Source organism: Lontra canadensis, unplaced genomic scaffold, assembly GCF_010015895.1.
Source record: "Lontra canadensis isolate GAN:19392208 unplaced genomic scaffold, GSC_riverotter_1.0 scaffold7, whole genome shotgun sequence".
NCBI lineage: Eukaryota > Metazoa > Chordata > Mammalia > Carnivora > Mustelidae > Lontra > Lontra canadensis.
In genome coordinates, this window is record NW_022631001.1 from 22,112,273 (window position 1) to 22,133,970 (window position 21,698).

Below are 21,698 nucleotides of genomic sequence, written 5' to 3' on the forward strand. Positions count from 1 at the left end.
AGGTGGACTTTAAGGAACCTTCCTGGAAAACCCACCTGGCACCTGGCTTACAGAATTCCTAGCCTTACAGGTGAGTTAGGAAAGCTACCTCCTGGCAGGCCCAGGAGGGTTGGGGACCTCAAGAAGGAATTCATCCGAATCTGTGGGTACTGCAAGTGAAGTCTGATGGTAAATTCTGCTAGCCTTGAGCCTTTTAAAAGTCCAATCTGAGAATCCTAATAAAAGTTCCAGCAAAACAAACTTAAGAAGGCCTATGTTGTCAATTACCATCCTTGCTACATTTACATAAACAATCAGGCCAAGTTTAATGAGACGATTTGTTTTGCAAGCAAAAATAGTCATACCTTAATTATCTTTGATACAAGTGGGGGTGATTTTAGAGAAATTTTGTTTCAATGGAAACCTATAACCCACCATTGTGGATTATCAGATTCTAGTCCTGTTCATTGTCTTTGAGCTATTTTCACCTCTCTGAAAGCCGAATCCTGCCATCTTGTGCATTTTGTCAGTAACCTTTCCAACTTTCTTCTATCCTCCTGACTTGGCACCACTAAGAACTAGAACTGCCTGTTTCCTAAAGCCCTGCAAGCTGAAGGGACCCTGAAAGGCTTTCTCTCAACAGTCTGGACCACTCAGGAAGTTCACCAGAACATGGTCCTCTGAGCTCCAGGAAATGCCCATGACTGTGACATTGCCACTGCCATTGTGACTCTGCCATTTCATCTAGAAATCATTTGGACTGACTGCTTTCTGAACTCAAGAAACTGAGTTTATAATCTGCTCCAACTACTAGTTTTTTTCCTTTCTTTCTCCATAAATCTATGCCTTCTTTCCCTTTGCATCTCTCTTACCTCTCAGCTTCTAACCTGAATCCTTTCTCCATAGCCACTATCTCAGCTTCTGCTCCTTGATACACCTTGGGAAGTTTTAAATGGGGAAATAAAGGGGTCCAGAACACACCACTGTGGCATAACAATTATTTTGAGCTAAGGGCATTTGAGAGTCAACAGATGCAGGAAGAGGCTTTTCTGAACTCCCCTTATCTGCCTAAAAGGAGAACCTCTCCCAAGAGCTCAACTGTTACAAATCCTCTCCCTGGGACTTTTGGTACCACAACTAAGCAGACATTGTCACAAAACCGTCATATCTCCCTTTTTTCTCCTAGGAACCCCTTTATCCTTTCTGAAAGACATTTGTTTTCCCCTAAGTGCCCTTTCTCCCCTCCCCTTATTAAGATGGCATATTAGTCTTGAATTCTGCCTCGTTGAGTCACACTTTTGTGTACAGATGTGAATAAAAAATCTACATTTTCTCTTGCTAATCAGCTTAATTCACAGCCCCTAACTACTGGATTTAAGAGTGTAGAGGAGAGGTTTTTTCCTCCCCAAAAGGAGGAAATGTTAAGTCAAGCAACATGCTCACATAAACCTCAGCAAACTGCCAACTTCTCATTTAGCAACTACAGTTAGACATTTAAAAGTTTCCTTATTCTTAAACGAAGTCCAACAGTTTAAAAAACAGCATTTTTTAACCCACTCAGATGGGTTGTGACTTTTTTTTCCACTTTATAGCCCCCTCTACAAAAAGTTTAACTTTTAGCCAAATTTTACTCATTATTTCTGAATATTTACAGCATAGTTAATAAGCTGTAATTTTAGACATTGAAAAATAAGACAAAGTCATTAAACTATATTATGGCACTGATTTAAGATGCAAAATATAAGACACAGGTAGATCTATAAATTGCCACATACTTGCAAATTCCAATTATAAATGACTCTCTTTCAAACATCAGTTTAATATAAATACTTATCTAGTAATGCATCATAAACCACAGGGTTAAAATAATTCCTTCTGTCATGTAAATGTGGAATTGAGAGCTAAAACTGTTCAACTTAGCAAAAATTATTTTTTTTCAAGAGCAAAGTAATACGGAACCCAGAGGACTCATAAGAAAACCTTAAGCTAAGTCATTATACTTTAAGGGGCACTGGCTAAATTCTGAAGGAGTTGGCATTAAAACAACAACATAGTTTTGGGGCACATGGCTGGCTCAGTCAGTAGAATATGTGACTCTTGATCCTGCGGTTGTAAGTCTGAGCCTCACATTGGGTATAGAGACTACTTAAAAATAAAATCTTTTTTAAAAAGATTTTTAAATCTTTAAAAAAAAAAAGATTTTATTTATTTATTTGACAGAGAGAGAGAGCAGAAGCAGAAGCAGGGGGAGCAGCAGAGGGAAAGGGAGAAGCAGGTTTCCCACTGAACAGGGAGCCTGGACCCTGGGATCATGACCTGAGCAGAAGGCAGATGCTTTAACCAACTGAGCCACCCAGGTGCCCCCAAAATAAAATCTTTAATAAAACTTATTTTTTTCAGGTATTTAAAGATTTTCATGTGTTGTGTACTTATTCTTTTCTTGACCCCAAAAAACTTTCTTAGTGTAAGGAAAGCCTAGTTTAATAGTCCTGGAAATTGTGCATTTAGGGGAAATCACATTATTTTATCTAATTCTACTATACCAAATACCACTATTTGGGGTTCTCATTTTAAATTATTCAAAAATGAATGTTTCTCATCAATTTTTCACCAATCATCAATTTATACTATATCACAAGGATAAAAGAGATTACTTCAGGTGTTGGCAACGTTTCATGAAAGCACCAAGGTGGGAAGGGGTGGGTAGAGTGACCAACCAGGTTAGTACAACCACCTTTCATATAGTTTTTCTTAAAAAAAAAAAAAAAAAAAAAAAAAGGCAAGTTGCTTTCAATTTTCTGTGAAAATGAGAGGATATTAAGATGTGCAAGCAAACTGCTTCTTTCATATCCTCTTAAGGTATCAGTATTTTCTGAAAGGTATTTTGGTATAGGGCTCACAGAGGAATGCCTTCCATATCAGATGATATGTAAACAAACAATTGTTTGCTCAGCAGAAAACAGGTTTTTTGTATACTCTAGTTCAGGAAGTCTGCCAAGAAAATAAAGGGAAGGGGGTAGTAATCAAACCCTATAATGCCCACCCATAATCCTAGAAGGGAAAAATAAAGCCATTGAAATAAATTCGATTTAGTGATATCCTGAAGGTCAGCAGTATTTCCATAATACTCACTATGGCACAGAAACAAAGTCTGGAGTGTGCAAATACTTAGGCCGCTAGAAGGAGAGCCACATAAGAGGCACAGACTAACTCGGAGAGTTAAGAGTCTGGATTCAGTCTCTGCTTTCCTTTCAGCACTTCTAAGATCCTTTCTGCTTTCACATTGCTGTTTTTACAGCAGAAACAAGGGTCTCTGAAGAACCGGCCACAGCATTACAAGTCATCCAGTGGTGCCCATGCTTCTCCACTGAGGTGTTGAACAACCTTCTTCAAGCGACTCCAGGGGGTGGCAGCTGAACTGCCCATTCAGCAAGCTGCTGGAAAGGACCCCAGTGTCAGTGGGGGCAGCTCTCCATACCTCATCTGACTGTGATACACAGAAACTCGGTGGCACACACCTAGCTGCACTGTCAAGAAGGCTGTGTCTTTGTTGCCATATATAAATTCTTTACACAGAAGTGTATCTTGAAAGAAAAGTACAAAAAGACAATGGTGTGAAACAAATGAACTTATTTAAAAAATGTAAGATGGCACATGACATGTAGCCAGAAGTCAGAATCTTGTGGCAAAAGAACAGTCTTACGGGCTGTGTGTTGGAATGGCTTAGATTTAGATTTTCTTAAGGCACAACCAAAGTTCTTTAGATTTATTTTGGCAAGTGTTTTTCTTGCTGGAAGATCATAAAAGTAGGCAGACTTATCTGCCAAATGGCATGCTGGCACACTAAGTTAAGGAAAATAGTACTCTGACTAAAACTAAGGCTAATAGGTGAAGAAAAACAAAATTTCTATTGGTTTTAAATTTGTACCAAGGAGACTTACTACATACTGGAGAAATGATAGCAGTATTTTATACCTTTGCATAAGAAAAAAAAATGATTCTCCTTTTGAAGTTGTAGCTTCAGGATTTAATCTGAGTCAATGTCACCATGTGGTAAAAACAATCTGGATTTTATAATGCATGAGCAGGAAAAAGTTGCAAAAATACCAAATCATATGGAGCTACAAATACGGTGATACATCAGCAAAGGGGCCAAATCAGGTTTTTACTCCGGACAGGTGTTATGTTTGTGAAAAGTGATTCAATTTGTTATATGTTCAAAGCTAAATTAGAACTAGCTGCCTTACAATGATATTTCACTGCCATTTCTTAACACTTTAATTTTGGTGAGTTCTGTTACAAGTTCAAGTAAGTTAGAGCTGTTCTCAACTCATATCTATTTCCTTCAAAATATGAAGGGGCAGATATTCCCATAAGCTTTAGGTAAAAAGGATCCTGATCATTTTCGCTCTAGTTAACCTGAAATATTTCCCTGGGCATAACCATAGCCTCTCTGAAAACTGGAAAATATTTCATAATTTAAAAAGTCAGAGTATAACAATATTCACTGGTAACTTCAAATAAATTAGGCTAAGAGGATGGAATATGGGGAGTAGGCCAGACCACCAGTCATGTCTGCCTAGCCATAATACCAGTGAAACTTAAAGATCTGCAAGGATCAAAGAAAACTGAGAAACCACCCTTAACTGGCTGGAGGTATAACATTCTACAAGTGTCCTCATGGTCTTCGTAAATATTACAAGATGACCCACGCACTCTGATTGGCTGTGGCCACACACAGACACCTCAGAGCCCACTGCAAATCTGGGATATGGCAAGTATGGAACCTAGCAGCAGGATGGAGCTTGCTTATGACATACTGACTAGCACGAAGGCAGACAGTGAAGAACTATCAAAACTATTTTTCACCTTGGAAAATCATTCATGAGGTTACTATGACAAGAATATAAATCAAGGCTTACAATGCTAAGTGCCGGTTCCACAGCTGGCCATCTGGATATGGGGTTTTCTGATACTTAGCTGTTTTGATTATTTAATCAAATATTAAGCAAATATAATTCACATGCAACCCTTATCAAAAAAGGGAAGGAGGTCAATTTCCTATGATCCACACAAACTGTTAACCTGTTAAGAAAAGCCTCATTTTTCCAGCATTTGAGTATATACACACATATCATGTTTGTTTGTTTTTTTTTTAACATTTTAGAGTGAGGGTGAGGAGGAGAAGGACAATGAGATAAAGACACAAGCTAAACATCCAACATGCCCCATTCCTTATTCTCTGCGTGACTGGCAGCATTACTCAGAAAGTCACTCTTTACTCTGATGGTCATAATATATTTGAATGTGTAGATCTTTAAGGATTTCTTTATTCATTTGGCCAGGCCTATGGTAGATGCTTTTTTGTTTTCTTGGTGGAATAATTCATCAGTGCTTCCTGAGAGGCTCAAACAGGATCACTGGCCAGATTCCGAAGAGAAACTGTTTGGAAACAAGTTAGGGCAAAATGAAAGAAGGTAACTACTGCAAGTCATGCCTGAAAAAGAACCTATGGAGCTAGATGTGCTAACAACGACCCTGGTATTAGTAGCCTGAATATGGCAGTCTTTCCAGACTTGCACCAGATCTCAGAAACTATTTTTATTTAATTTATTTAAATGGATTAAACTTCTATTTTGTCAGGCATGGAGCTGGGCATTTTAATCATCTCATTCTTAAAACAACTCTGTAATGTAGCTATTGACAGCTCCATTTTATTGTTGAAAAAACTGAGGCTTAAAAAGAACAGACTTGCCCAACATCATAAAGCAGTACATGGAAGACCTGGTCAAGATTCAAAAGCATCAAAAAAAAAAAAAAAAAAAAAAAAAAAAAAGATTCAAAAGCATCTGGTTCCAAAGCTTGTACTCTGTCTACTACCTTTCCACCCCACCCCCTTCTTCCACCTGGGACCCATCCTCCCAACACCAAGCCTCTCCCAACACACCCACACATGCATGCACAGATGCACACACACCCACCTCTAGGAAGGGAACTTACCTTTACTTTTGGCCTGTATTTCAGGTAAAGAGTTCTTGTATATAAACTAAAAGAAAAGGGGAGGGAGGGAAAGCACTTCAGATTAATTTTTAATTCATACAAACTGGCCTACTGAGAAACTTAAGCACAGTGCCTCTGTATACACACAAAGAAAGCAACCCTAGTAGATTCTTTGTTCATTTAGCAACCATTTTTTGAGGAGCTACTCTATGCAGAACACTGGCAAGATGCTAAGGAAGACAAATGAATACTCTCAAACTGTGACCTCAGGATGTTTGTAGTTTAGTAGGGAGCACTCCACTCACACTTGATGATTCATGTCACAACTGCCAGTTTCATCTTTGAAGATATATGGTAGCAAGGATTAAAGTAGAGGATTCTTAGAATATTCTGGAAGTGGTTATATCAGCTCTATAAGGATTACAATACAGGTATGAGATAATCAGGAAGGTAAAGAAAGTCTTCCTCACAGTAGCTTTAGAATAAGTAACCTATGAAGATAAGACTGGATTCTAAATCAGTATACATGGCCAAGTAAATAACTTGGCTCAAGACTGTTACACAGTTAAAAAGTGATGGAGAAAAGCTCCAAGCTCAGATATTTTTACTCCCCAGTATTAACTCTTTGTTTGAAACAAACATTTGTACAGTACTTAAGTCTGAAAGGGCACATATGTTATATTGTTAAATTTTCAAATCATCCCTCTGAAATATTATTTGCATGCTTCATTCGATGAGGTACCCAAAGAATCAAAATTTCCATAACTGAAGCTTGAATATCCAAGCTTCTTTTATTTTAGTTGTTTAGGATGAAATATGTCTAAAACATATTCTATCTTCCCTGCCTCCTTAAAAAAAAGTAAAACATTTTAACATTAATAGAAAACAAAACAAAACAAAAAAGTCAAAACCCTGCCACCATATATAATAAAAATGCTTCATTTTTTTCCATATTTACTTTAACCCTTGTCCTGATACAAATTAGTTTTTACACAGGGTTAATAATTACCTACATATGATTTTAGTCTGTTTGTTTCACTTAATCCAAATATCTAAGTTGCTATAAAATTTTCATATAATTTTAAATAGCTGAGTAAAAGATATACTATAATTTATTTTATAATTCTACACTATTGTGTAATTTCTTTTTCTTCTATTATTATTGATGCTTTGCTGATTAAGAAACACTGTAATAAAAATAATTGAGTTTACACACACATTTTCACTTTTCTGGGTTATTTCTTTAGGATAAATTCCAAGGAATATAACTGGGATATTTTATTTTCACAAACACATATAGTATCAAATTTCTTTCCAAATGGGTTACATCAATTTACACTGACAAGTAATGTGTGATCGTATCATTTCCCTGCAACTAAGGAATACAGAAGGAAATTTTAAAATATTATAGAGCTCACTTAATGGATATAAAAAAAATCTCATTGTTTTATTTAAAAATTTTTCTAAAAATAGTACTTACCAGTTAACATAAACCCTTACAAAGATAATTAGGTATTTATGAGCATATATGTATATTTAGCCCTGTCTTTTTAAAAAAAATGGATATCCTACTGTTTTAGAAAGCATTTTGATTACCAATTAGATGATCAGTTTTCTATTTGCTTATTTATACCCAATATCTCAACCCCTTCCCCCACATCATCATCTGGAGGCTTGGCCTTCTCCTCTCCTTTATTTTTTTAATTTAAAAATAGTTTCAAATTTACAGGACAGTTTTAAGATTGGTATGAAGAATTTCTGTACCCTGTCTCCCAGATGCCAAATTGTTATCATTTAACCACATTTGTTTTTACACACACACACACACACACACACACACACATACGTATATCCAAGTGTATATATATCCTATGGAGTCTGTGAATGACATGATACCCACCACTTCTAAATATTCTAATATGTATCACCATATAACAAAGACAGTATCCTAAATTACTATAATACAACCCTTCCACTCAGGAAATTAATACAATACTAACATCCAAGTCAAGACTTCGTTCTAATTTTGTTGACTGTCCCAGTAATCTCTTTTTCCTTTCTGATCCAGTTTGCTATCTAGAAACAAGCACTGCATTTAGTTTTCATATCTTAATTTGTTTTTTTAACTAGAACAGTTCTTCAGTATTTCCTTGTCTCATGAACTTGATAGTTTTAAAAAGTATAAGACTTTGATTCTGTAGAAGGACCTTCAACATAGAACCATCAATATTTCCTCAAAACCAGACCCAGGCCATGATTTTTGGCAGAAATACCACAGAAATGATGCTGAGCTCATTTCAGTGCATTTTATCAGGAGACATACCATAATGACATGCTCTGTCATGGACAATCTTAACCTTAAATGCACAGTCAAGTTGGTTGCTGCCAGTTTTTTTCACTGTAAAGTCACCATTTCCCCCTCTGTATTAGTCTTTCATGGATAGATATTCTAAATTACACCAATATGTGTTCCTCATCATACTCCCACCTATCAGCCAGAGCATCCACTGATACATAATACATATCAACTATCCCTAAGATGGCTGCCAAATGGTAATCATTTGTGTCCATTGTTCCTTCTACATTTGTTAGTTGGCATTCTTTTGTAAGGAAGACTTCCCTTCTCATTTATTTATATTAGTATGCACTCACAGAGTCTAATTTATTCAATGGGTTTTAACTTGAAACTCTTGCTATTTAATTTTGATATTCACACTATCTCAGGTTTACAAGGCCAAAGCTTGCCTTTCAGCCTTCACAGGGTTTCATAGAGCTAGGCGATACATGTATGTGTTAGCACATATATACACATGTATTTTTAATTTATACAACACACACACACATTTAACTTCTTCCATATCTGTGTGTATATTTATGTTTGTGTCACACACTCATGAGTTCATAATAATACTTTTTAAAAAAGATTTTTATTTATTTGAGAGAAGAGCAAGCAGCAGGGAGGAGTAAAGAAAGAAGGACAAGCAGATGCCCCACTCAGCAGGGAGTCCGATGTGTGGCTCAATCCCAGGACCCTGAGATCATGACCTCAACTGAAGCCAGACACTTAACTGACTGAGCCACCCAGGTGTCCCTAATAATATAAATTCCAATCTAAACCTCTCAAGATTCTGTCTAGCTTTCCCTCTTTCCATATTTGTAAATCCCTTCTGAGACAGTGGAGAAATCAGGCTTTTATGATCCACAATATATTTACTTATTGTTTAATCAATGAATTTACTAGTTCAGTGTAACCCATTTCCTAACTCCAGCCACCTCCTCCATGCACCCCGCCATATCCCTTCACCTCATCACTCTGTTTCCTTGCAGGGCACAGCAGCCACTCCCCCCCCCTCCCACACCAGATCTTCTTGGAGCTCAGCATACTACTATCACTGGCCTCCTTTCCTCATTCCTCAGACACTGAATGCTGCCACCTCGGCACAGCACTTCTTCCTATCATTATCCCGCTTCCCTGAAGGGTTTCCATACCAGGAGAAGAGAAGGAGAAAGTGACAGGGAGATGGAAAGTAAAAACAGAAAAGGGAAAGTGGGAACGCTAACCTTTTTTTTTTTTTAAAAGATTTCATTTATTTGACAGAGAGAGAGAGATCACAAGTAGGCAAAGAGGGGGAAGTAGGCTCCCCGCTGAGCAGAGAGCCTGATGCTCGATCACAGGACCCCGAGATTTTAGCCCAACCCACTGAGCCACCCAGGCGCCCTGAACCCTAACCTTTTAAAATAGCATATAATGAGTATACTTTCACTTCTTATTTATTATAGAAATTTACTACTGTATTGTACTATACTGCAGTAATGTCCTTGGGACTTCTTGGGCAGTGTTCAAGTGCTAAGTTTGTAATTGTCAGGCTCATTCTTATTTCTCCTTTTCTATAATTTTTCAATTTCCTCAAACATTTCCTATCCCTTCTCTTTTAAATTATCCCTTCTCTTTTAAATCTCACCTCCAGAGAGGTGAGATGCCAATGTTATTTTAAGGAAGTATTCTACAAATTTCAGTTGAGTAAATTTTCATTTTCATATTGGTTCAAAGAAAAAATTTTTCCCCTTTCTAGAAATATTTCAGCTCTCTAAATTCTTAAAAGCTTTTTTTTTTTTTTTTTTTAAAGATTTTATTTATTTATTTGACAGAGAGAGATCACAAGTAGACAGAGAGGCAGGCAGAGAGAGAGGAGGAAGCAGGCTCCCTGCTGAGCAGAGAGCCCGATGCGGGACTCGATCCCAGAACCCTGAGATCATGACCTGAGCCGAAGGCAGCAGCTTAACCCACTGAGCCACCCAGGCGCCCATCAGCTCTCTAAATTCTTGAGAAGAATTTGAGATTAAACATATTCTGACCCCCTTGTAAAGAGATCAATAGGTACACATTCATTCATTAAATCATTTAACAATATATATTGAGTGCTTACTATCTGATAGGTATTGTTCTAAGCATTTGAGAGTAGCAGTGAATAAGATAAAGTCCCTTACCTCAAGGAACTTTAAGTCTAGTGGGTGGGGACAAACAATAAATATATTAATATTGTTTATAAACAATATTGTTTATAAACTGTTTATAAATGCTTTGAAGAAAAATAAGGCCTGGTAAGGGGAGAATGATATGGAGACATTATTTGAATAGTGTGATCAGAGAGAACTCTAATTTCATTTTTGTTATAAATGATTGACTTCCAACAGACTCTTGAGCAAGGGAAGAGAAGTGGCAACCAACTTATTTCAGGGAAAGAGACAAATTAAGCTGGGGACTTCTAACACTCATGCTTTCCCAGTCTGCTACTTAGGGGATCTGGCTGCTTTTCTCCCTCTAAATGTATTCTCTATAAATAAAGATATGTTGATAAATAAGAAACGGAAATGTTTACATCCTACTTGCTCTAAAAAGAAGATGAATGATTACTTAAAATGTAAATCATGTGTCAGAGGTCAGTTAGTACAACCATCTCACTATAAGGATGAGAAAACTAGGGACACCTGGGTGGCTCAGTCAGTTAAGCCTCTGCCTTTGGCTCCAGTCATGATTCCAGGTTCCTGGGAAAGAGTCCCATATCTGGCTTCTGCTCAGCAGGGAGCCTGCCTGCTTCTCCCTCTCTCTCTGCTGCTGCTCCCACTGCTTGCTCCGTCTCTCTCTCTCTGACAAACAAAATAAAGTCTTAAAAAAAAAGGGATGAGAAAACTAACGAAGCTTCAGAGAGGGGAAGGGACTTGTTTAAGGTCACCCAGGTGCAGAGGCAAACCTAGAATATAAGTTCCTGATTTTTGTCCCTGACGTTTTATATTTACACCATCCTATTTGAAGAGTAAAGGAAAAAACACTTCAATACTATGCTAAAAAAAAAAAAAAAAAAAAGTCTCTATTTCCTACCTGAAAAGGATGTGAAGATAAGAACCAAGGCCAGTTAAAATATGCCACCATGCATGAAACTGTGTGGCAACACCTATGATAGGTGGCACCTTCTTTCGAAAGTTCCTGTGTAAAGAGGGGGGAAAAAAATCACCATTATTACTATTTTTTTAAATATTTAGCAACTACTGCTGACAGCCTTTGAGCATTTTGAAATGTTATTCTCACATATGGCAATTATTTAATTTTCTTAAATCTGCTGTAGTCTGCATATTGTTTTCCAAAGTATATTTTGAGGAACAGTGATCCTACCAGAGTTCCATGAAGAAATGATTCTGTGTTCAAAAAAACCCACAGACAGTAGTATATAGTTTATTGCCCTCCTGGAGACTGCAATGTCTATTAATAGAATGAAGGCTCTGAGAAGTCCTATCAGAACTACACAAGAGTTATTTTCACTTCTTTTCCCTGCCCTACATACAACCTTCATCTTAGATGAGCACCATACAGTCTATAAAGTAATTTTGGTAAATATTATTTCACTTCATAGTGAGTCTTTGAAGTGGCTATTATTAGCTTTGCTTTATAGATGAAGGACCTAAAATTCAGAGACCGAGTTGCCCAAGTCACTCAGCCAAGTGGCACAGCTGAGTCTCAAATTCTACATCTTTTGATTAAAGTGTGTACCATATTAATTTCTCATTTACTGGAAGGAAGGAAAACAATCAATTTAAAACTACTTCTCTAGATATCCCATGACTTTTTGAATCAACTACCATCTCTAAGAACCTACTTCATTTCTTAGTGGCTCTTAACCCAGAGGAGGATGACTTACCTCGGCAGTGTAAGTGCTCTCTCTAATGGGGCTTCTGATGAGTAATAGGGATTCAGAATCACTCATTCAGAACTTAGTTTTCTAAGCAAGGCATATTACTAGTTTGTATACATTTAAAATATATATTTACTTAATGTTTTATTATGGAAAATTTCAAACATGTGCAAAAGTGAGCAAAATTATAATGTATCCATTATCCAGGTTCAACAATTTAAATAACTTAGCAACCACTGAGACCCACATCCACTTCTCCCCTTCCATATTTTGAAGCAAATCCTAGATATTGTATCATTTTAATTCTAAATATTTCAGTATCTGTCTCTAAAGATTAAAAGCTCTTTATAGGGTGCCTGGGTGGTGCAGTTGGTTGAGTGACTGACTCTCAGTTTCTGCTCAGGTCATGATCTCGGGGTCATGAGATCAAGCCCCAAGTAGGGCTTCACACTCAGCATGGTGTCTGCTTGTGATTCTCTCTACCTGTCCCTCTATCCCTTCCACTTGTGTTTGCTCTAATAAATAAATAAATAAATCTTTAAAAAAAAACCCACCTATTTAAAACATAACAGTAATACCATTTTCACATATAAAATATTAACAATAATCTCTTAATATCATGAAATATTCAATTACTGATTAAAGTTCCAATTGTCTCATGAATTTAAAATTTTGTTTTGCAGTTGTTTTGCTTGAATCAAAATTTTAAAAAAATCAACACATTACATTTGGTTGATACATCCTATCTCTTAAGTCTCATATATTTTTATATATTTTCTTTCCTCTTTCTTTTTCTTTCTTCCTTCCTCCCTTCCAGAGAGAGTGCGAATGTGTGCAGGCACACCTGCAGAGGGAGGGGCAGAGGGAGAGAGAGAATCCCAGACTCCACGCTGAACGCAGAGGCTGACACACAGGGCTCCATCTCTCCACCCCGCCATTACGACCTGAGCCAAAATCAAGAGTTGGATACTTAACTGAATGAGCCACTAAGGTGCCCTTAAGTCTCTTTTAATCTCTATGTTCCTTTTTTTTTTTTTTTTTTACCCCCTCTGCAATTTATGCCGAAGAGACCACGTCATTCATCTTGTAGATTTCTCATAGTCTGAATTTTGCTGATTGCCTCTCTCTGGTGCTTTTCAATTTATGTGTTTATGCAAAACTTTTAGGCACAAAATTTTGAGTTGGAAGGACCCATTAGCTTAACCTGTTGAACATGTTCATTTTATGGAAACTGAGGTACAGAAAGATATTTATCTTGGTGACAGACTAAGCCCAGAGACCCAAAATTCAAACTCTAGTCAATACATAATTGCTGACAAGGTGGTAAAGAGAACACTTGCCTTTCTTAGAAAATAACATTAAGTATATTAAAGTACAAAATTATATACATGCATCTTATTTGCTTCTTACAAATCCTTAGTATTTCTTCAACACAGCAGATTAGGCAGATTTCAGAGGCGCAATTAACATCTGATCAACTCTATAATTCTGTGATATATACACACAAAAATCCCTATAGATATTATGAAATAGTCTTAGGTCCAAATTTTTAAGTTAATTAAACAAGTATTCTCAGAATTTAACTTAACAATGGCAAAAATTCATTTCATGGCGCTAGTAATTCTATATGCTTATGAAATTTTCTGCTTAATAAATTGTTCCCAAAAATATATCTTACCTCAGTGAATCACAAAAGATGTTATCTATGTTCCATAATAGAAACCCCATTAAAAATATGCCCAAGGATGTATAACCCAGTCCTCTGAGCCATGGATAAACCCTGTGGGAAAAAAAAGAACAGCAAACTGAAATTTTGCTAAGTCACGTCATGTTCAGAGCTTGAAGCCACTGCTTTCAGGAAAAGGAAAGGTTTTCATTAGTATTAAATGCAAACCTATCTATTAAATTTTCTAATACATTTGCCTATTAGTTAGCCATTAGAAAATGAGGAAGAATATGCCACTAAGACTTTGCTAAGTATTTCACGAAAGTAATCTGAAGGCCCCCAGTAACTTTATCAGTCCCCTGGAAAAAGTAGGTCATGTTGCAACAGAATGAACATTGAGTCACCTGCTCTGCGTCAGGCAGGCACCACAGTCAATTAGACACACAGGCAAATGAATAAAATCTTCAAATAAACCCTGTGAGGCAGGTACTAGTTTTTGCACTTCACCGATAAGAAAACTGAAGCTTAGTGAGTTACCCAAAATAAGAACAGTAGCTTATATATTTTCATAGCTTCAATGACGTGTCACTGACCTACAATTTAACTGACTATATTTCCAGTGTACATTTGATCAGTACATTTGTATATATCCATGAAACACTACAATCAAGATACTAAACATATCCATCATCTCCAAAAGCTAGTCAGAACACTGTATAAATGGAATAACACAATACATCCTCTTCATTGTACGGCTTTTTTCACTTGGCATAATTATTTTAAAACTCATCCATGTTGTTATGTGTATCAATACTTCATTTCCTTTAGTCACTGAGTGGTATTCCATTGTGTGGATATACCACAATTTGTTTATCTGTCCAAATGTTGGTGGACATTAATGTTGTTTCCATTTTTTTCTATAACAAATAAAACAGCTATGAACACTGATAGGTAAGTTTTTGTACGAATGTTTGCTTTCATTTCTATTGGGTAAAAAGGTGAAGAATAGTTGAATTGTACGGCAGGTGAATGTCAAACTTATTAAGGCACTGTTAATCTGTTTTCCTAAGTGACTATATCATTTTACATTTCCACCAGCAGTGTATGAGTTTTTTGTTCTATATCCCCACCAACACTTCATATAACATGGGTAGATTTTTTTCATTTTACTTGTTCCTTGTAGATGTTAGTGGTATCTCAATGTCGTTTTAATTTGCATTTCCCTAATGACTAATGTTATGGAACATCTTCTTGTGCCCTATTTGCCATCCATGTTAATCTTTGTTACCGTTTGTTGAATCTTTGCCTATTTAAAAAAATTGTTTGCCTTCTTATTGAGTTGTAAGAATTCTTTATATATTCTAAACATTAAGTCCTTTGTTGGATATATATTTTGTATTTTCTTCAAATCTGTGATTTGTTTTTCACTTTTTTAATGTCTTTTGAAGAAAAAAATTTATTTTGATAAAGTTCAATTTATCAATTTTTTCATTATAGTTTGTATTTTTTGTATCCTATTTAATAACTTTGCTTAACTAAAGTCTGTCTGCAAAGACTTCTATAATTTCTTCTAGAAGTTTTATAATTTTAGCTTTTACATTTAGGGATATGATTCAATTCTAGTAATTTTTGTAATGGCATTAACTTTTGTAATGGCAGGAGTTTAAGTTCATTTTTAAAATAAGAATACCCAGTTGTTTCAGGACAATTTATTGAAAAGATTATCTTTTTTTTTTTTTAATTTTATTTATTTATTCGACAGAGAGAGATCACACGTAGGCAGAGAGGCAGGCAGAGAGAGAGAGAGGAGGAAGCAGGCTCCCCCCCAAGGAGAGAGCCCGATTCGGGGCTCGATCCCAGGATCCTGGGATCATGACCTGAGCCAAAGGCAGAGGCTTTAACCCTCTGAGCCACCCAGGTGCCCCTTGAAAAGATTATCTTTTCCCCCACAGAGTTACCTTTGAATGTTTACTTAACATCAGGTCAATATGGATGAATAATCTACTTGCGGATGTTTTACTGATCTGTATTTCATTTTTACCACCAATACCACATTGTCTTGATCAGTGTACCACAGACTAAATTAAGGAGTGTTAAGTCCTCTAATTTTGTCATTCTTTTTTTTTTTTTTTTTTAGATTTTATTTATTCATTTGAGAGAGAGCGCACGTGAGAGCATGAGGATAGGAAGGAGTGAGAGAAGCAGACTCCCCACTTAGCAGGGAGCCCAATGTGGGACTGGATCCCACAATCCCGGGACCATAACCTGAGCCGAAGGCAGATGCCTAACCAATGGCGCCACCAGGCGCCCATGTCATATATATATATATTTTTAACTGCTTTGGTTCTTCTAGATCCTTTTTATTCCCTTATAAATTTCAGAATCAGTTTCTCAATTTTTACCAAAAAGCCTGCAGAGATCTTGATTGTGATTGCATTAAACTTACAGATCAGTTGGGGAGAACTGACATCTTAACAATATTGAGGTTTCTAATCCATGAAAATGGCCCACCTATCCGTTTGTTTAGGTCTTCTTAAATTTCCCTCGGCAAAAAACTGTTTGTTGTAGTTTCCCATATGCAGGTCCTACATACAGTTACTAAATTTTAATCTTTAAACATCTGATGTATTTTGGTGCTACTGGAAACTGTACTTTTGAAATTTCTCTTTTCAATTATTTGCTGCTAGTATACAGAAATATGAATTTTGAATATTCATTTGAATTTCATGACCTTGCTGAATTCCAACTTATTACTCCTAGGAGTTTTTTGGTACATGTCCTATGACATTTTCTGTACATGATCATGTGATCTGCAAATACTATTATTGGACAAGCCTTCAATAGAAGGCTTGAATAGAAGTGGTGATAATACATATTCTTGTTTTATTCTTCATTTTAAAGATAATTTTTTTTAAAAAACACTTTATTACTACATGTGTTAGATGTTGTAGAGTTTACAGGTTAAGAAAGTTCCCTTCTATTACTAATTTGTAAAGGGTTTTATTCTGTCTTTAGTTTATAAATAGCTATTGAACTTTACAGAATACTCTTTCTAAATCTGCTATCTTCATGTACTTTTTCTCCTTTTTTTTAAAGTATGGTGAACGACAAGAATAGATTTTCTCAAATATTTTCTTATTTTTACCTGTTAGTATTTGTATATAAATGAATGAAAAAGGGTAATCTAAAAACCATCAGGAAAGCACAAACCTGGCTGTGCAGAGGAAAAGCATTATTGCCACTGTTTGATGAAGGTTCTCAGAAGATTAGGTTAAGAGAGTCACAGTCTATCTTCAGCTTTTCAGAGTGTATCATAACCCCATTTAGGGGAGGCAAGAATGAGTCCCAGGAAACACAGGGCTCAACAAAGTGAAGGCATCTGGCAGGGTTGCAGTGTGGGCCAGATACTGAGATGTGACAAAATATGATCAACGGGAGTAGGGTACTCTCTATTTTCTGCTTCTAAGCTTACTTACCAGGGCCAATCTTCAGCTCTCAGCGGTAGTTCAAAGCAAAATTCTTCTGTGGGGTGAAATGAATGTCTTTGGTTATCCAGGCAGCAGGGTACAGAGGAGAGAGCAAGAATTTCATCAGCACATGGTCCCTACAAGCTAAGTACAGATAAGATTCTGGGGACAGACTACCCATTATTATCAGGTATGAGAATGGGTAATACAGAAGGCCCTCAACACATATGGGTCTGGTGTAACACCGCTTCACTCTGAACTACCTTCCTCACTAGTGTATAGCTGAGAAATTCCTTCCCTTCCGCTTCACCCTGAGAATTGCCTTTACCTCTCTCAGCGTTGGATTTCCTGTGTCCTGTTATCTCATGTCTTCCTCTTTTTCTGTTTACTCTCTCATTATACATCCTTCAGTAGGTTTCCATAATAGTTTACGGGCTATAAGGTGTTTTTTTGAGAACTCAAATATATGAGCTGGTAGTCTGGTTGGCTGCAGGATTCTAAGTTAGAATTCTAGAATTCTAGCTGCCAGTTTTGTTTTGACAAGCCCCAAACCATTCTGATCTCTGATCCTTCATATGTATATCTGCCTTCTAACTCTACAAACTTGTGGAATCTTCCTTGTCAAGAATTCTGAAACTGGCATGGGTCTATTTCTACCCATTGTGTTGAATAGCCAGTGGTTGTTTCAATGTGATAATTCATGTCTTTCAATTGCAGGGTGTTTTAAGTAATTTTAGTAACGATTCCTTCCCTTCCATTTTATCTGCACTGTCTTTGCATCTGGCCTAGTAATATTTCTATTGAGTCTCTTCTCCATTTCTTTCTCATCATCCTGATGGCACCCAGGTGTGTGTGTGTATGTGTGTGTGTGTGTGTGTGTGTGTGTGTTTGTTTGCTTCTGTCTTTTCTGCTGTGAAGCCCACAGACATGAGGAAACACTTCACTGTTTCTCCACAGCAGTGGTGATGAGTGGGCCCAAGGGTCCTGAGGCCTTGTGCTCTTATTTACTCTGGACCACACCATGGGTTTCGTGCCTTTCCTGTGGTAGATTCTTACTGGTGGATGGGGGATGATGGACCATAATGCAATTACAATATATGTTCAGGAGAAGGAATTCCAGTGACTTCTTCAACTGTACCTTTCAAACCATTCACTTCAATGTTCAGTTTTACCATATTTTTAGTATCTTTGGTGGGGGGGGATTCTCTGAATGCTCCTTTTTAAATCTTGCATCTTACTCTTGATTTTATAGATATTGTGTATTTCTAGAAACATGAATGGATTAATGGTATTTGTTGTTTTGTTATATTTGAAGTTTTCTCCTTCATGCATAAGTTGTTTCTTCTAAGTTGATTCCCTCCCCCACACCCCCACCCCTTATTTGTTTTGGCCTCTGTCTTTCATACTGGATGCATTCCTTTTGTCTGGCACTGTCTCCTCATTCTTAAGAATGGGAAACTAAAAAGGTGACCACAAACTCTAAGCATGTGGTTGAGGCCCTTAGAGTAGTAACCTTTACCGTAGGGTTACTTTGCTGGGCCAATTGTTAGGGAACCCCCAAATCAGTATCTTTAGGTCTTTTAAGGCTTCTCATATTCCCTAAAAGAAGATCCTCTCAATTCTCTGCTTAGAGGTTTTTACATTCAACATTCAAACTGCGTAAGATCACCCAATTTCTCTGATTTCACCATGTTATTGACATGCTCACTGTCTGGCAAAACCCAATCTAGAGACATTGTTCACCATTACTAGAGAATAAACCTACAGGCTCTGTAGTTCTTCTGTGGTATGGAGTAGGTGAGGGGATGTAAGCATTTAACATTTTCTAAAGGCTTTTAACCAGCCCTCCTTATTTTAGAACCCAATTTCATCTGCTTTTCTAAACTGCCTGTTGGGTTAATGCTTGATACTTGATACTTGATAAAATTATGCTGTAAACTGGAGGTTCTTTGTTTAAAATTTGGCTTTCTTGGGTTAGCAGTAATCCATCTATTTTCCAGCTTTAAAAATTTTATTCAGTCTTCTTGTGGGTTTATGCTTTATTGAGTCTTATTAGGGTTTCAGAAGGGAGGAAAATTAGATTGAAGATGTTGATCTTCAATATTATGTTTCCTTTTCTTTAATTTCTGCCCTTTCATAGTCCCATTCTTCATTTGTGTGGATTGATTCTATTGATCCTTTTTCTAATTATTGAAGTTGTATGCTTAATTCATTATTCTTCAGTTTCTCTGCTCCTAATGTAAACATCTAAGGCATAAATTTCCCGCTAAGAACCAGTACTTTGTAGTACTTGATCTGTGGCACTTTCACTGTGATTACTTTATAAGTATTATTTCTACTGCATTTTTTTTTTTTTACTTGTATTTACAAGTATGGTTTTAAGTTTCCAAATACATGGGCTATTTTGACTAATTCTGTTTTAACTAATTATACTATAGTCAGAGAACATGTTATATTTAAAGTTTGCTGAAGCTTGCTTTAAAACTAGTGTCTGAACCATAAGAGACTCTTAACCTCATGAAACAAACTGAGGGTTGCTGAGGGGTTGGGGAGTAAGGTTAGGGTGGCTGGGTTATGGACATTGGGGAGGGTATGTGCTATGGTGAGTGCTGTGAAATATGTAAGCCTGATGATTCAAAGACCTATATCCCTGGGGCAAATAATAAATTATATGTTAATAAAAAAATAAAATAAAACTATTGTCTGGTAGATTTAATAACTACTTCATGCATGCTTGAGAAGACCAAACTTCTTTAACTTAAATATATTAAATCAATTTGTTATTGTATTATTTAAATTTTGTCCATATCCTGGCTAATATGTTTACTGTGTTAAAACATTTCAGCATGATGCAGCACTGATACACATCTCTTTGTAATTCTGTCAATTTTTGCTTAAAATTTTCCATAGAAGGTTTAGAATTGCTTTTTTTCCTAATAAATTAAATCTTTTAATAATAATGTAGCAAACACATCTGTTTTAAATAAAGCTTTAAATTTTTTTCGTTATTAAAATAGCTAGTCCAACTTCCTTTTAGTCAGTATTTGTGTGGCACATACTGTTTTTTTTTTTTAATTTTATTTTTTATAAACATATATTTTTATCCCCAGGAGTACAGGTTTGTGAATCACCAGGTTTACGCATTTCACAGCACTCACCATAGCTATACCCTCCCCAATGTCCATAACCCCACCACCCCTCTCCCAACCCCCCTCCCCCCAGCAACCCTCAGTTTGTTTTGTGAGATTAAGAGTCACTTATGGTTTGTCTCCCTCCCAATCCCATCTTGTTTCATTTACTCTTCTCCTACCCCCTTAACCCCCATGTTGCATCTCCTCTCCCTCATATCAGGGTGATCATATGATAGTTGTCTTTCTCCGACTGACTTATTTCGCTAAGCAGGATACCCTCTAGTTCCATCCACGTCGTCGCAAATGGCAGGATTTCATTTCTTTTGATGGATGCATAGTATTCCATTGTATATATATACCACAACTTCTTTATCCATTCGTCTGTTGATGGACATCTAGGTTCTTTCTGTAGTTTGGCTATTGTAGACATTGCTGCTATAAACATTCGGGTGCACGTGCCCCTTCGGATCACTACGTTTGTATCTTTAGGGTAAATACCCAGCAGTGCACTTGCTGGGTCATAGGGTAGTTCTATTTTCAGCATTTTGAGGAACCTCCATGCTGTTTTCCAGAGTGGTTGCACAAGCTTGCATTCCCACCAACAGTGTAGGAGGGTTCCCCTTTCTCTGCATCCTCGCCAGCATCTGTCATTTCCGGACTTGTTAATTTTAGCCATTCTGACTGGTGTGAGGTGGTATCTCATTGTGGTTTTGATTTGTATTTCCCTGATCCCGAGTGATATGGAGCACTTTTTCATGTGTCTGTTGGCCATCTGGATGTCTTCTTTGCAGAAATGTCTGTTCATGTCTTCTGCCCATTTCTTGATTGGATTATTTGTTCTTTGGGTGTTGAGTTTGCTAACTTCTTTATAGATTCTGGACACTAGCCCTTTATCTGATATGTCGTTTGCAAATATCTTCTCCCATTCTGTCAGTTGTCTTTTGGTTTTGTTAACTGTTTCCTTTGCTGTGCAAAAGCTTTTGATCTTGATAAAATCCCAATAGTTCATTTTTGCCCTTGCTTCCCTTGCCTTTGGCGATGTTCCTAGGAAGATGTTGCTGCGGCTGAGGTCGAAGAGGTTGCTGCCTGTGTTCTCCTCAAGGATTTTGATGGATTCCTTTCTCACATTGAGGTCCTTTATCCATTTTGAGTCTATTTTCGTGTGTGGTGTAAGGAAATGATCCAATTTCATTTTTCTGCATGTGGCTGTCCAATTTTCCCAACACCATTTATTGAAGAGGCCGTCTTTTTTCCATTGGACATTCTT

At 36.9% G+C, this 21,698-nt stretch overlaps 1 protein-coding gene across 3 annotated transcripts in view; it reads right to left on the bottom strand.

Moving 5' to 3' along the window:
- Nucleotides 1–2,744: 2,744 nt before the first annotated feature.
- ACER3 (alkaline ceramidase 3) overlaps nucleotides 2,745–21,698 on the bottom strand; it is a 162,325-nt gene continuing 143,371 nt past the window's right edge. For 2 of the 3 annotated variants that reach the window (XM_032853004.1, XM_032853006.1), the window contains exons 8-11: nucleotides 13,846–13,947; nucleotides 11,360–11,464; nucleotides 5,980–6,025; nucleotides 2,745–5,421 (exon numbers count right to left, since the gene is read on the bottom strand). In XM_032853004.1, coding sequence (XP_032708895.1) covers nucleotides 5,368–5,421; nucleotides 5,980–6,025; nucleotides 11,360–11,464; nucleotides 13,846–13,947 — 307 coding nt within the window. In that variant the 3' untranslated portion in view covers nucleotides 2,745–5,367. The remainder of the gene's footprint in view (nucleotides 5,422–5,979; nucleotides 6,026–11,359; nucleotides 11,465–13,845; nucleotides 13,948–21,698) is intronic. The other variant, XM_032853005.1, reaches the window with a different exon arrangement.